The sequence below is a fragment of the Camelus dromedarius genome, chromosome 2, assembly GCF_036321535.1.
Source record: "Camelus dromedarius isolate mCamDro1 chromosome 2, mCamDro1.pat, whole genome shotgun sequence".
Lineage (NCBI taxonomy): Eukaryota > Metazoa > Chordata > Mammalia > Artiodactyla > Camelidae > Camelus > Camelus dromedarius.
In genome coordinates this window covers 48,619,589-48,636,994 of record NC_087437.1, presented here as the reverse complement: position 1 = coordinate 48,636,994, position 17,406 = coordinate 48,619,589, and the positions used below count along the sequence as shown (strand labels likewise).

The 17,406-nt window shown below is 32.9% G+C and overlaps 1 protein-coding gene across 1 annotated transcript in view; it reads left to right on the top strand.

The window, feature by feature from the left end:
* CCDC39 (coiled-coil domain 39 molecular ruler complex subunit) overlaps positions 1-17,406 on the top strand; it is a 48,545-nt gene that overhangs the window by 23,923 nt on the left and 7,216 nt on the right. The window contains exons 11-14 of the mRNA XM_010976234.3: positions 90-254; positions 2,772-2,909; positions 4,756-4,964; positions 10,591-10,714. Coding sequence (XP_010974536.1) covers positions 90-254; positions 2,772-2,909; positions 4,756-4,964; positions 10,591-10,714 — 636 coding nt within the window. The remainder of the gene's footprint in view (positions 1-89; positions 255-2,771; positions 2,910-4,755; positions 4,965-10,590; positions 10,715-17,406) is intronic.

The following is a 17,406-nucleotide window of genomic DNA, read 5'->3' as shown; positions in this document are numbered from 1 at the left end:
ATAAGAAAGTATTTTTACAGTGTTTTTGCGTTTGTAGAAATGATTTTAACTGTTTTTCCTTACTAACTTATTTTTTAAAACTGTAACAGGATTTTTACATTCAACAAGTGGAACGCCGAATGTCACGGTTAAAGGGAGAAATTAATTCAGAAGAAAAACAAGCACTTGAAACAAAAATTGTTGAACTTAAAAAGACATTGGAAGAGAAAAAATCTACAGTTAGCCTTTTGGAAACAGAGATCAAGAAGCTTCATGTAACTTACATTTTATGCTTCATATATTCTATCATTAGTCATTCTGTTTTAAAGTTGACATGTTCATAGGACTTTACTTTGGACAGGATGACTGCCAAGCTACCCACATATATAAAAAATGTATGAACTAATGTTCATATTTCTATACTGACTAAGAGAATGAAACATTACCATTCATTACGTATTTACTATATGCTAAATATGTCTTTAGCATTTTATTTCATTTAATCCTTATAGATGTCTTGTGAGAAAGAATTTATTACTTGTTTTACAGATTAAGTAACTTGTACATGATTACACAGCTACCTCATGGAGAGCTAGGATTTGACCCCTAATTCATGTGACTTAAAAATACTCTTAAATAGTATGATTTTAAAAATTGATAAATTCCAGTTTTATATTATGTATCTACTATAATAACTTGATTGCCCTTTATCTTTGAAATGACACCTAAAAGAAGCTGCTCTTTTATGGGTCATCTATTGTTGTTATCCAAATATTTACTTAGTTAAAATATTTCAGATGACTCAATATTGTTAATAAGATGAAAATGTTCATCATCTTTAGGTATTTTAATATGTTTATGGCAATATAAAACCTATATTAGGGGAACCTGTGTAATATAGAACCTATGTTAAAGTTTAACTGAAAAGTAAGAGTGAAGGAGTGAGCATGGACCTAAATGTGGGGAAAACTCCAAAGGGTTTAGATGTTAAAACAGCTGGAAAGGCTAGTGATGAGTGTCCTCTAGTGGTTACAGAAAGAATTGCCCTGAACTCCTTTAGGGCTAAAAGGTGAAAGGGCTCAGCTATTGCTTTTTAAAATTAAAAAAACAATAATAATAAATTTTAAGATGACAAAATATTGGCTTGGAGTAGTTTGGGCCTGATGAAATTTTAGAAAACCTGCTTCTTGTGGTTTAATGGAAAAGAGCACATGTTTTGGAATTAGAACTGGTTTTGAATGTCAAGGTTATACTACTACTGCTATTTTACTTTTTCTGAGTCCTAGTATTCATTTTAAAATAGAAAACAATATTTAATATTATTTTAGGGCACTTGGCATTAGAAGCATTGTATATCTTAATATAGTACTTTTAGTAGGTACTCAATAAATGTTTTTAAAATTTCATAGAATATGAGAATATTAGTGCTGCAGAATGATAGGAGGATGACATTTGTATCTGAACATGTTTTTTGACCCCGACCTGAATTATGTCTGTTTTGCTTTGTGGGGATGCTTCCAGTGTTCCCCCTTTTAACTACCGTGGGGCTCTGTCCATTATGCAGTAGGCTAGTACTAATGCCTATCTCAGCTCTGGTTTTGATAGAGAGAGAAAGTGAATGGAAATGCAGTGAATTTTTGAAGATATTAAAGCTAGTTAACCTGCTAATGAAGGTTTTCTCTTCTCAGTAGTAGCATCAGATTGTAAAGTCATTCTGTATTCAGTCTCTCATTCCACTCCATCTCTTATTTTCCTTAATAGAAACAAATTACTTCAGGTTGGAAATTATCTCAAATTAGAATTTTCTTTCTGAAAGTTAATTTTATAAAATCATTCCTTTATGTAAAAATATTCTTACTGCCCTGCATCAGTCTTAGGTCCTGATACATCAGAGAAGTACAAGCAATGAGAATGACAGAGGAGGGAGGAAGGGAGGGAAACAGGAAGACAGAAGGAGAGGAGAGGGATAGGTCTTGGCACTAGAAAATTTTTGTTTTAGGTACCCTAAGAGGGACTAACAGAGGACAAGGAGCACAAACCTTGTTCTGGTTTTGCGTTGGAGGGAGGGTTCCAAATGGTATAAAGCTAGAAAACTGGAATCTGAGTATGTATGACCCATCTACGCATCCGATGGGGTTACATCCTATTTAGCATTTTTCTCTCCAGCAATATGTGATTAGATATGTAATAATAATAATAAGACATGGCGTTTCTACATGTCAAACATTGTTGTACATACTCTTTGACAGTAACTTCTTTAACCATCACAACAGCCCAGGTAGGTAGGTATTGTTATTACCTCCATTTTAGAAATGAGGAAACGGAGGAAGAGGAGGTTGCCCCCCAGGATCAGATGGCTAATACGTAACTAAGACAGTCTGATTCCAGAGCTTATAGTTAACCAAGAACCTGAGCTTTCTCACACTGTAAATGTTTTTACCTTCTGGGACATGGGTTGAATCAGATAATGAACCCTAGAAGGTGAACCATCTATTGAACCAAAGCCTGAGATCCTCTCCCACCTATTTCTCCTCATAAGTAGCAGTCACTTAATAATTCAGTTTTAACTGTAAGCATACGTAATATTTCCTAGAATTATTGAATTCAAAGTAAACCCAAACATCAATAGATAATTATATCAGAGACATTACAGCATGAAGGGTGAAATTTAAAAATTTGATTATTAGAAGTATTTAATAGAATATATAACTTAATGTAAGACATGTTTAGTAGTATGTATTTAATATTGTTATTTAAAATATGTATTTATGTACCTTGTTTCCTTTTTACAGAATGATCTTTACTTTATCAAGAAGTCAAATAGTAAAAATTGTGATGAAAAGCAGTCCCTCATGACCAAAATAAATGAATTGAACCTTTTCAATGACAGATCAGAGAAAGAACTTAATAAAGCCAAAGCTTTGAAACAGGTGCAATAAAATCATATGTATAAATACTATTAAAAAGCATATGTTTTCATGCTAATTGTAGAAAAAATTTTAAATATACCAAATTATAAAGAAGGAAATAAGTCACTATATCACTGTACACAAGATAAACAATGTTATAGTATATTATTTTCTTTCAATCTTTTGAAGAGAATTTGCTTTATGTATTGTATTTAAAACCTTAAAAATACATTGTACGTGTTTCCTAAACATTAAATATCTTCAATGACTTCCTACAGTCCATTGCATAAAGTTACAATAATTTATTTAACCATCTCCTATTTTTTGGATATATGTTTGTTACCATTGTTTGGCTCTTCTAAATAGTACTATCATGTACTATGCGTATATTTTATTGTACAGTTCTTCATGTAGTTCTTTAGGATAAATTTCCAGCTGTATAATTATGGTTCAAAAAGAATGAACATTTTTGGTGCCTTGAAACCATTTTCAAGCCAAGTTTCCCTCTGTAGGGTTCAGTTAATACTGCCACCAGCAGTATGTAAATTTTCTATTTTACTCACCACCACCAGGGCTGGGTATTATAATTTATAAAATTGTTGTCAATTTGATGGGCAAACATGATATCTCATTGATTTTAGCCTGCACTGGTGACATTTTAAAACATCTAAAGTTTAAACATAAAATTTAAAATATTTATGTTTCAGTTAAAATGTTTGAAACATTTTTTCTGTTATGTTCCATAATTTTTCTTTTGGATTTCTAGGTTTATTTTTTGGGCCCATATTTCTACTAGGAGGTTTATATTTTTAAATTGCTTTGCAAAAGATCTTTATGTGTAAAAATATTAACTCATAAATATTGTCAGTATTTGTCCCATTGTCTGTAAATTTTAATTCAGTTTTTTTGACATAGAAACTTTTTTTAATATCAAATATTTAAGTGTTTTTCCCTGTATAATTTTTATGCTTAGAAATGTCTTCATCACACAAAAACTCAAATAGCAACTGTTTCTAGTAGCTGCATTGGCTTCATCTCTTATATTAAGTTTTTTAAATTGACCAGGAGTTTATTTTTAAATTATTATTATTATTATTTTGCATTTTTAAAATTTATTTATTATTTTTTAATTGAAGTATAGTCAGTTTACAATGTGTCAATTTCTGGTATACAGCATAATGTTTTCAGTCATACATGTACATGAATTATGTATTAATTTGTTTTCATAATCTTTTTCATTATAAGTTACTACAAGATATTAAATATAGTTCCCTGTGCTGTACAGTAGAAACTTGTTTATCTGTTTTATTGGAGTTTATTTTTGGTACATATGAGATGTGGGGATCTAATCTTTTCTCCAACTGAAAGGCTATGTTTTCAAACAGTAAAATCTTATATTCTGGAGTATTTTTTCTAGGCTTTCTATTCTGAAAATTGATCTATTTGTGTATTCTTGCATCAATAGTCATGACTGAGTTGTTTTAAAATAAAAATTTATTTACACATTATTCTGTATGATTTAGTTTAGAATATAAAAATCCTCATCCATAGGCCTGTATATATATTCTGGATATTGTAAGTTTCAATTTTAGGAATAACTTCTTACTTTTTTTAAGTAAAACTTGAATTTAAAATTTAATTTATAATAAAAGACTTGGAATAGCTGTAAACCCTTTTCTTATAATAAAAAGAAAAGAAAAACCAAGTCATGACTTGGAGCAATTTAAATTTAACCCTAATTAATATTTAGAAATTGGAAGAAATTGTATTTTCAGGTTTCACTTTTGTAGCAATAAAAAAGAAACACATTTTGGTTTAGGTGCACAAATGATTATATCAATAGCTGATGATTTTGTTATATTGTTAGGATCTGATGGTAGAAGACAATCTTTTAAAACTTGAAGTTAAACGTACTCGAGAAATGCTTCACAGTAAGGCAGAAGAAGTTCTTTCTCTGGAAAAAAGAAAGCAACAATTATACTCAGCTATGGAAGAACGGACTGAAGAAATTAAGGTTCACAAAACAATGCTTGCATCACAAATACGATATGTTGACCAAGAACGGCAAAACATAAGGTATTAATTAGAATTTTAAAGTTCTGCTTTAGCATTTTGAAAATGTAAGGGTAATATCAGAAGAGCTGGCTGCCACCTCCACCACCTTGCTTGTCCATCTTTTTCTTACTCATTTGAAAAAGCTTTTAATATAATACATAGGAAATATTTTATCCACAAATCTATGCTTTTTCCTTTCTCTTTCCTTAAGCTAACTCCTACCTCATTCTTTGGATTTCCCTTATTTATGTTAAGATCTTTAATTGGAATTGATTTTTGTGTGTGGTTTGTGGTAAGGGTCTAATAACATACTTTCCCTTATGGATACCCAACAGCTGCCTTTATTGAAGCAGTTTTTTCATATAGGTTTTGCATATCTTCTATAAGATTTATTTCTGGCTACATGTTTTTTTATAATGTTACTGTCAACATTATCTCTTTTATAACATTTCATTTTTGGTTTGTTACTGGTATATAGAAATACATTTGGTTTCTGTATATTAAGTATCCAGCAACCAACCTTGCTTAAACTCTTATTAATTCTAACAATTGATCTGTAGATTCTAATTTCTAGGTATTTCACTGACATTTTTGGCAAATAACAGTTTTGTGTCTTCCTTTTCAATTTTTCTCTTTTGTTTTTCTCGCTTTATTGCCCTTGTTATGTAACCTTCAGTTCACTGCTGAAAAGCAGTGGTGATTGCAGGTACCCTCATCTTGCAGGTGCTTGATCTCAAAGGGAAAGTTTTCATTGTTTTATTGTTAAGTATCAACTTTACCGTGGTGTTTTTTTGAGATACTCTGTATGATATTAAGGGAGCTCCCATGTATTTTCATTATTTGTTAAGAGGTTTTTTTTTTTTTAATTTGCATTCTTTTTTATTGAAGTATGTAGTCAGTTTACAATATTGTGTCAGTTTCTGGAAGAGGTTGTTTTCATTTGTTTAATCAAGAATGAATGTTGACTTACTGTATGCTTTTTTGTACTTATTGTTATGATGTAGTTTCTTCAATCTGTTAATATAATTGAATATATTCATTGCTTTTTCAAAGCTAAAACAAACTTACATTCCTGTAATAAACACAACTGTCTGTCACATATTACATTTTGTATAGGCCTAGATTTTGTTTCCTAATATCTTTATACAATTTTTGTATCTCTGTTTATAATTCTCCTTTCTCTCCTGCCCTTGTCAAGTTTTCAGGTTATGAGGGTTATGTCTACTTTTATAAAATTATTTTTGTGTTCTTATTTTTCTATCCTCTGGACAAGTTTATAAAAGCAGAATTATATCTTTCTTAAACTTTCAAATACCTCACTGGTAAAGCCATTGGGAATCTGGAGTTTTTTGAGGATTTTCAGCTGTTGGTTCAATTTATTTATTGGTTATAGGACAATGCAGATATTATATTTCTTCTTGAGTCTGTTTTAGTAAATTATATTTTTCTCTAGGAAAAATTTTCCATTTCACTTAAATTTTCAAAGTTATTGCCGTAAAGTTTTTCACAATATAATTTTATTATATGTTTAATAGCTATAGTGTTTGTAGCTTTTCATTCTTGATACTGATTATTTGTGACTTTTTTTTTGGATGGCATAAGTCTTGCCAGTAGTTAGTGAATTTTATTTGAAAAAAATAAACTCTTGCTGATTTTTTAAAATTGTGAATTCATTTTTTATTTTACTAACTGCTGCTCTCACGTTTACTATTTTTTCTTCTATTTTTGGGGGGTTTATTTTGATGTTCTTTTTCTGACTTCTTGAGATAGATAATTAATTTACCTTGAAGGCTGAAACAATTTTCTAAGTATTACTTAGCTGTAACCCACACAATTCTCTATAAGGGCCGATAGTAAATATTATAGGTTTTGTGAGCCATATGGCCTCTGTTGCAGCAACTCAACTCTGCCATTGTGGAGTGTAAGCAGCCCTAGGCAATATGCAAATAAATGAGTTGGCTGTGTTCCAGTAAAACTTTATGGACACTGAAGTTAGAACTTCATATATTTTTATGTTTCATGAAATATAAATTTTCTCTTAATTTTTCAACCATTTTACATTAAAAAATGTAAAAGTCATTCTTTGCTCCTACCCTAGGCTGTATAAAAACAAGTAGCAGGTTTAGGATTGTTTGCTGATCTCAGCTTTTTATTGCAAAGTGGTAATATTCCATTGTATGTGTCTGTGCCAATATATATATATACATTTATCTGTTGATGAATATTTGAATTGTTTGTAGTTTCGGGCTGTTGCAGATAAAGCTGCTATGAACATATATATTCTTGGTATGGACACGTGCTTTCTTTTTTCTTGGGTAGATACCTAGAAATGGAATAGCTGGATCATATGGTAGGTATTCTTTTTGTCTTTCCTGTCTTTCATTGGTTTTACTTTTTTCCCCTTTGTTTGTAGATACACATTTTAATTTTAATTATTTTTTTGTTTATTCTTTTTTTTTTTAGTTTGATGCAGAATTTATTTATTTTTTTTACTGGTTGTTTATTCTTAAATTCAGAAGAAACTCTAATCTCCCTATCTCTCTATGAATACTGAAGATTAAGTCGTTCCTATTATTTTTCCTTCCTAAATGAATTAAGACTTTTAGCATCTTTTACTGCTGCATTTCTTCTCTCCATCCTTCATGTATTGTTGAAATCATTGATTATAGTTTCAGGTTATTATTTATTGTTTTTAATATTATGTCTCTACTTTTAAAAGAACTCCTTTCTTATAACTTGCATTAAACTGTACAGCCCATTGCCAGCAATAATTTCAGCCTACCCACATTTTACATGTTTATTGTTTTAATATTCTTTCATGTATCTTAAAAAAATTTCTTTTTATTAAAGTAGTCAGTTACAATGTGTCAATTTCTGGTGTACAGCACAATGTCCCAGTGATGCATATACATACATGTATTCATTTTCATATTCTTTTCCATTAAAGGTTATTATAAGATATTAAATATAGTTCCCTGTGCTATACAGAAGAAACATTTTTAAAATCTTTTTTTATGTATAGTGGCTAACATTTGCAAATCTCAAACTCCTAAGTTTATCCTTTCCCGCCCCCTTTCCCTGGCAACCACAAGATTGTTTACTATGTCTGAGTTTGTTTTTGTTTTGTAGATGAGTTCATAGTGTCCTTTTTTTTTTCTCTTTTAGATTCCACATATGAGTGATACTATAGGGTATTTTTCTTTCTCTTTGTGACTTCACTTAGAATGATGATCTCTAGGTCCATCCATATTGCTGCAAATGGCATTATTTTATTCTTTTTTATGGCTGAGTAGTATTCCATTGTAGCAATATACCACAGCTTCTTTATCGAGTCATCTGTCAAGGGACATTTAGATTGCTTCCATGTTTTGGCTATTGTATATAGTGCTGCCTTTCATGTACCTTTTGTCATAATATTTTCTTGGATTCTCATTTCATTTCTCTGGAGTATATTTTGTAATTTTTTTCCCAGGACTGATGTTTTCTGAAATTTTTGAGTCCTTGCATGTTTAAAACATATTTATTCTACCCCATATTTGAATTAGAGTTGAAGTTTGAAACCATTGTTTCATATTCTTCTAGACTAAAGTGTTGTTTATGAGAGGTCTGATTCCAGACTAATTCATCTGATTTTGTAGGGAACCTTGTTTTCTTTCTGGAAGCTTTAGGACAGTGTTTTTATTTGGGAGCATTTTAGAATTTCCATGTATATATCTGGGTGTTTTATACTTTCTCATTTTTCTTTGGTGAGCTCTTTCAGTTATTTCATTCAAGTCTTTCTTCAGCTCAGGAAAATATTTTAATTCTTTAATATTTTTTTCCACACCACTCTCCCCATGTGTTGCTCATTTTTAGTGGGTGTTGGCCTTCTTAGATTTGTCTTCCAGATTTTTAAATTTTTGTCTTGTTTTTATTTTTTATTATTTTTATTTCATTTTTTAAGGTATTCTCTCTCTCCCCATCCCCCTCCTTTCTGTCTTCTCCCCATTCCCTGCCCTTCTCTTTCTCCCTCTCTCTATATCATTGATTCACTCTTTTGACCTGTTGTGTTTCTGACCTGGGCCAGTTCACCCCTCCTGAGGCAACCTGGTGGTCTCCTGCTCCCTGGAGGTCACATATTGAGGCTGAACTTAGTGGGGACTCCTGATCGGCATAGTGCAGGACAGCCCAGAACTCCTGGCCTCAAGCAGTCCTCCTGCCTCAGCCTCCTGAGTCGCTGGGACTGCAGGAGTGCCACCGTGCCTGACATTCTTCACTACTTTTAGATTAAAAAGGGAAGATTATTTGTAAGAACTCTGTTCTTTCATTGGTTCTCTCTTTTCATAGTGGCCCATTCTTGTTTTATGACTATTTTGGGGTGCAATATTCTTTCATCTTTTAGACGATACTAATTAGAATACTCTGAAGGTTCTTTTCTGTCTCATGTATTATCTTTGTTTTTCTTAGGGTCTGTTCTGTTTTGACTCATTTTCTTTTTATTCATGCTGCTGGCTTTTCATAAATGCTGATAGCCTTTGGCTTTCTGTTGTATTTATTAACAAATGCTTAATTAATAACCATGATGATTGGTATAGCTAGCTGATATGGTTTCTTCAACAATTAGGTAGATCTCTTTTTCTAACAGGTCTCTCCCCTAACTGGAAGGGCTGACTCTGCGCTCTAGGGTAGTCTATCTGGAGCATAAGGAGTTTATTTTGGGCGATGAAAACTTTCATTCCTGACTAGAACTGCCTTTTTTTATTAACCTCCACTATTGTGGAGGTCTGGAATTACATCATGTTCTTTTTCACTTTTCTCTCCAGGTTCAATGTGCAACCGTAGGAACTCTGGTAATTTTGGAGATTATCATTGGAACAGAAATAATTCCTGCTAATATTTCTGTGTACTTTGAGGCGCTGAGAGTGGCCCAGATGTTCTGTAGGCAATCCTTTTATTAATTACCTTATTAATACCCTCAAAGATCACTTTTGCTCTTTTTCTTTCTTATTCCTGAGTTTGGATTTTCTCTAGACTTCTTTGGAAAGAAGTGTCCTTTATTTCTATATTAATCTTCAGTGTGTGTATCCATTTTTTCTCCTGTCAATCATATTGTATTTGCTTTCCATTTTTTCATGAATTCATGAAAAAAAAATTGTCTTTCTTGTTCCCAGAGCTGTGGTGAGGTTTTTTTTTTCTTTTAATCGTTTCCATTTTAGGAAGGAGGAGAGTTACGCTTGTGCTTAGTCCACCATCTTAAAGCTGGAAGTCTAACAAACCTTGTTGTTTACAATCACTTAAAAGATGAATAAATACTTTCTGATGAAACAACGATAATACTTAAAAACAAGCAAAGCTGTAACTCTGATACTTAACGTATTTTACCATCAGCTTTATGTAGGAGTAGAAAACTGGTAGGTTGAAGATTTCTTTTGACCATGGTTGGAAGGCTCCCTTTCATGAGGTTGTAGCACACAGATGAGTCGTTCTTTGCATTGCTATGCATATATTAGTGTTATTAGTATTATAATAAAATAAGTTTGAAACAAAAAACATAAATTTACTGTGATAAAAGGGAAAAAGTAACTAGCAAAAACGGTATAGTCTATTTTTGAAAAAAGTATGCTATTTGTTTTTCAGTGTTTTCCCTTTCTTTTTGTTTTCATACTAGCACTGAGTTTCATGAGCGGCTAAGTAAAATTGATAAGCTGAAGAACAGATATGAAATCCTTACTGTTGTTATGCTGCCTCCTGAAGGAGAAGAGGAGAAAACACAGGCCTATTATGTAATAAAGGTAATCTTGATTTATACTTGTGATAAAATGAAGTATCCTTTCTTTCTTAGCTCTTTGTTAGCAACCAAAATGGCAATTTTTTTTTTTGCTGTGAAATTCCAAATTTTATAGCACTCTAGAAGTTACTGAACTTGATTAGGGACAGAAAACATCAGTTGCTAGATGGAGGTACTAAAGCAATATTAGTTTTATACACATCCATTAGGTCAAAGAGAGGTCTGGACCACTGTTGTTTTTTCTTTTTTTTTTTTGGACTGTCATTTGTGTGATGTTGTTTTCTCTCATTTACTCAAGGGTCGTAACCTCTTTTATTCTAAGACCTGCTGCCACTCTGGCTGTCTAATATATATGCATGTGACAACCTGTTCAACACCTCGGGCTCAGAGCTTTACTTCACTGTCACCCATTTGTATGACCACACCCTAGACTTTATCGTCACCTGGAGCTGCCCCACTCTGACTCTTATACCCCAGTTTACCATTGCTGTGTGTGGCAGATGTCCAGAGAGGAAGGGGGTTGTTCCTTTGCCTTCATATTGGATGGAAGACAAACAGATCTGGTGAATCTGCTCTGATGTTCTGAGAGTTGTCTGCTGTCTCATGGTTATCTTTACCTCATAAACTTAAGGGGCAGTTTAGAAGTGATCAGGAATTGGATGCAGTTTCCTTCCTGACTATTGCTATCTTCATCTTTCCCATGTAGAAAATACCCTGAACAGGTGTGATTTCCTTTACAGAGAGGTCTGGGAAGTTACTCAAAACTACGAAGAAGGAATGGGAATTTTAACTAACTCATTTTTCCTGTATCATACATGGATAGGAGTGGGAAGGAGGTCCCCAGTTCACACTTTTTGAGGATGGCCCTTGTGGATGTGCCTTCCCTTTGACTTCTACTTAATCTTGCAAGTTTTCTTCTGTAGTCCTTCTTTAAGGATGCCCCAAACACATACTGCACACTCTGCTGCTTTGCCTCAGGAAATTCCACCTAACTCATGTATGAGAAATGAGTCCCAGGTCTCAAACCCTTCTTATAACTCGTCAGTCTGTGGTACTTCGTGCTTCTGCCCAGTATTAACAGGCCTTTCCTCCTCTCAGGTTTTGAAGGTTCCCAAGAGGTGAATGGTAGGTTCGAGTCTGTTAAGCTGGGAAGTAGACAGATGTTGCAGTTCCAGTTAACTTTCTCTACCAACAAGGGATCTGATGAGTTACATAAAAGCACTGGTGTTAGAGTGTCTTTGCCCATGCCTTGGCTCTATCAGTGATTAGGTAGGTGACCTTGAATAAGTTATTTAGCTATTTGAGGCTTTAGTTTTCTCACTTGCAAAATTAGGATAATATTGTTATTTTTGTTGTTAGAAGTGACAAAATATATGTAAAGCCCTTAAAACAGTACCTGGAACAAAAGGAGCCCTCAATAAATGTTAGTTATCATTATTGTTTTTGCTGTCATGGTAATGATGATGATGAAGAATTCACTTCTCAGGAAGACAGGCAAATTTTATGAGGAAGAGTATTCCTTCTGTGCCAGTATCAGGAATATGTGGAATTAATCAAGGTTGTCAGTTGCCCGTCTCAATTTCCTGATGCCTCACTTCACTTTCCATCTTCTCCAGGGTCTACAGCTTGCCACATGGTTATTCGCAATTTTTGTTGTGTGGCATATTTAAATATTTTACTCATAACACTTCACATGTGCCAGTTGTATAAAAATGAAACTTTTTTTATAACTAAACTCAATCTGGTTTACATTGAGAAAAATTATCCATGGCCTGAAAATGGGCAAAAACAATCAGTGCATTTGCAATGATGCCACCTCATGGTGACACTAAACACTTGGCATTTTCTAGTGGGCCTTCCAGGGATTGCCTGATTCTACAGAAGTGCACACCTTTGATTGATTTTCTATTGGCTAACATACTTTACAACTCTGTAGAGGGATAGATATTAATTTAAAAAAATTGAAGTATAGTTGATAAACAATATTGGTTAGTTTTAGGTGTATAACAACATGATTTGGTTATATATATATAACCAAATATATATATTCTGAAATTTTCAGATTCTTTTCCATTATAATTTATAAGATATTGAATACAGTCCCTCTGTATACAGTAAATTCTTATTGTTTATCTATTTTATATACAGCAGTGTATGTCTGTTAATCCTATACTCCTAATTTATCCCTCCTCCACTCTTTCCCCTTTAGTAACTGTAATTTTGTTTTCTATGTCTGTGAGTCTTTTACTGTTTTGTAAACAAGTTCATTTGTATTATTTTTTAGGCTCCACATATAAAGTGATACTGTATATGTCTTTCTCTGTCTGACTTACTTCACTTAGTATGATAATTTCTAGGTCCATCCATGTTGCTGCAATGGCATTATTTTATTCTTTTTTATGGCCATATACATATATATATATGATACATATATCTCACATCTTCTTTATCCATTCATCTGTTGATGGACAGTTAGGTTTCTTCCATGTTTTGGCTATTGTAAATAGTGCTGCTGTGAACATTGGAGTGCATATATCTTTCCAAGTTGTAGTTTTATCTGGATATATACTCAGGAGTGGGATTACTGGATCATATGGTAACCCTATTTGTAGTTTTTTAAGGAATGTACATACTGTTTTCAATAATGGCTGCACCAATTTACATTCCCACAACAGTGTAGGAGGGTTCCCTTTTCTCCAGACACTCTCCAGAATTTATTATTTGTAGACTTAAATTTTTTTTTAATTTTCAAAATTTTTATTGAATTTTTAAGTGTTAATTTTCATTTACAGTTATTATAAAATATTGGCTATATTCTCTGTATTGTTATTTGTAGACTTTTTGATGATGGCCATTCTGACTGACTGATGTGAGGTGATACCTCATTGTGGTTTTGATTTGCATTTCTCTAATAATTAGCGATGTTGAACGTCTTTTCACATGCCTGCTGGCTTATCTGTATGTCTTCTTTGGAGAAATGTCTATTTAGGTCTTCTGTCCATTTTTTGATTGGTTCGTTGTTTTTTGATATTGAGTTGTTTGAGCTGTTTGTATATTTTGGAAATTAAGCCCTTGTCAGTCACATTGTTTGCAGATATTTTCTCCCATTCTATAGGTTGTCTTTTTGTTTGGTTTATGGTTTCCTTTGCTGTGCAAAAGCTTATAAGTTTGATTAGGTCCCATTTGTTTTATCTTTGCTTTTATTTCTTTTGCCTTGGGAGACTGATGTAAAAAATATTGCTATTATTTATGTCAGAGAATGTTTGCCTATGTTCTCTTCTATGAGTTTAATGGTGTTAGGTCTTATCTTTAAGTCTTTAAACCATTTTGAGTTTATTTTTGTGTATGGTGTGAGGGAGTGTTCTAACTTAATTGATTTACATGCAGCTGTCCAGCTTTCCCAACACCACTTGCTGAAGAGACTATCTTTTCTCCATTGTGTATTCTTGCCTCCTTTGTTGAAGATTAATTGGCCATAGGTGTTTGGGTTTATTTCTGGGCTATTCTGTTCCATTGATCTACATATCTGTATTTTTGTATCAATACCATGCTGTTTTGATTACTGTAGCTTTGTAGTATAGTCAGTCTGAAGTCTGGGAGGGTTATGCCTCCAGCTTTTTTCCTTTTCCTCAGGATGTTTTGGCAATTCTGGGTCTTTCGTGGGTCCATATAAATTTTAGGATTATTTATTCTAGTTCTGTGAAAAATGTCAAGGGTAATTTGATAGGGATCACATTAAATCTGTAGATTGCTTTGGGTAGTATGGTCATTTTAACACTATTAATTCTTCCAATGCAAGAGCATGGGATATCTTTCCATTTCTTTGAATTATCTTCAGTTTCCTTTTTCAGTGTTTTATGGTTCTCAGCATATAAGTCTTTCACCTCCTTGGTTAGGTTTATTCTTAGGTATCTTTTTTTTTTTTTTTTTTTTGATGTGATTTTAAACTGGATTGTTTCTTTACTTTCCTTTTCTGATATTTCATTGTTAGTTTAAAGAAATGCAACTGATTTCTGTATATTAATCTTGTATCCTGCTACCTTGCTAAATTCACCTATCAGACCTAATAGTTTTTGTATGTAGCCTTTATGGTTTTCTGTGTAGAGTATCATGTCATCTGCATATGATGACAATTTTACCTCTTCCCTTCCAATTTGGATCCTTTTTCTAGCCTGATTGCTGTGGCTAAAACTTCCAATACAATGTTGAATAAAAGTGGTGAGAATGGGCATCCTTGTATTGTTCTGGAATATAGGGGGAAAGCATTCAGCTTTTCACCATTGAATATTATGTTAGCTGTGGGTTTGTCATAAATGGATTTTGTTGAGATATGTTCCCTCTATACCCACTTTGGTGAGCATTTTTATCATGAATGGATGTTGAATTTTATCAAATGCTTTTTCTGCATCTATTGAGATGATCATGTGGTTTTTTTCTTTTCTTTTGTTGATGTGGTGTATCACACTGATTGATCTGCGTATGTTGAACCATCCTTGTGACCCTGGAGTGAATCCAACTTGATCATGGTATATGATCTTATTATATGTTGTTGGTTTTGGTTTGCTAATATTTTGTTGAGGATTTTTGCATCTATATTCATCAAAGGTAGTGCCCTGTAATTATCCTTTTTTTTTTTTTTTTTTTTTTTTATCTTTGTCTGGTTTTGGTATCAGGGTGATGTTGACTTCATAGAATGACTTGGGAGTGTTCCCTCCTCTTCAGTCTTTTGGAAGAGTTTGAAAAGAATAGGTATAAGTTCTTGTAGGTTGGGTAGAATACCCCAGTGAAGCCATCTGGTCTTGGACTTTTGTTTTCAGGGAGTGTATGTATGTATGTATGTATGTATGTATGTATTTATACATAAAGATTCTGTTTCGCTTCTTATCATCAGTCTGTTCAAATGTTCTGTTTCTTCTTGATTCAGTTTTAGCAGGTTGTATGTTTCTAGAAACTTGTCCATTTCTTCTAGGTTGTCCAGTTTATTGGCATAAAATTGTTCATAGTATTTTCTTATGAGTTTTTTTTTTTGTATTTCTGCAGTATCAGTTGTTATTGATCCTCTTTCATTTATTTTGTTGCCTTTAGAATCTTTTTTAACTTTTGCCATTTTAATTATATGTCTTGATGTAGGTCTGTTTGGGTTCATCGTGTTTGGGACCCTCTGCTTCCTGTATTTGGATATCTGTTTCCTTCTTTAGGTTTGGGAAGTTTTCAGCCATAATTTCTTAAGATACCTTTTCAGTCCCCTTTTCTCTTTCTTCTCCTTCTCAGATTCCTATTATGTGTAGATTAGCACACCTTATATTGGGATAGATGTTATTTTAGAGAAAATTGATGGTCATGTGTATTATTCTCGTCCATAACAATGCAAATGGATTTGGCCAGTATAAATACAATTGACTTATGCTTGTAGGAAAGATAACCTAAACATTGTTATTTTATTGCCCTAAAAGATATTAGCCAGTTTTGAATCTGTAAATATAAACAAACTTATTTCAGCATTTTTGACTCTGTGTGTGTGTGTGTGTGTGTGTGTGTGTATAAAATGTGTTGCAATTCTCCTTTTGAACTTGTCAAAATTTCATAGTTTACTTCATTAATGAATTGAACAAAATCTTTGACATGTTCATTTTATATTTGTATAAGCATAATTTTTTTTTTTTAACTTTTTAAAAGTAAGATCTCAGCAGTTTCACTGCTAGGAAAAACTTAAACTTGCCAATTAGAAGCTAACCATCATTTCTGTTTCTGAATGTGGTAGATTCAGGATGTAAATTTAGTCAACTTAAGCTCCTTTCCTTTCCGTATATCCTTTACATTCCTCCCAAAGGTAATGTTTCTGTATATATGTATATACACGTATGTGTGTGTGTATATATATATATGTATATATATATGTGTGTGTGTGTGTATATATATATATATATAATAACTGGGGAAGAGGAATTTAGTCACCGTGCTAACAACTGTTTAATTTATTGCATACTGTATTTCAGAAGTAAGCAAACTATGGGCTCTGGGCTAAATGCTGCACAATGCTGTTTTGTAAATAAGCATTGGAACACACAATACATAAACTCATTCATATACCTATGTCTCTGGCTGCTTTCATGCTACAATAACAATGGTATTAAGTATGAGTAGTTTTTACAGAGACTGAATGGCCCATAAGGCCTACAATACTGTCTCACCCTTTACATACAGTTTGCTGACCCCTTGTACTAGTTTGCTAGGGCTGCTATAACAAAATATCACAAGCTAGGTAGCTTAAACTATAGAAATTTATTGTCTCACAGTTCTAGAGGCTGGAAATCCAAGATGAAAGTGTCACCAGAATTGGTTCTTTCTGAAGGCTGCGAGGGACAGTCTGTTCTATGCTTCTCTCCTAACTTTTGGTGGTTTGCTTGCCATCTTTGGTGTTCCTTAGTTTATGGAAGCAACAGCAACACCATGATCTCTACATTCATCTTCATGTGGCATAATCCCTTTGTCCCTTCAGGCTTCCCTCAAAGTATGTCCGTGTCTCTGTCCAAATTTCCCATTTTTATAAGACACCAATCATATTGGATTAAGGCCTCCCTAATGATGTCATTGTAACTTAATTACATCTACAAAACCCCTATTTCCAAATAAGATCACATTCTGAGGTCCTGGGGGTTGGGACTTCTTAATATTTTTTGTGAGGAAGCAGGTCAA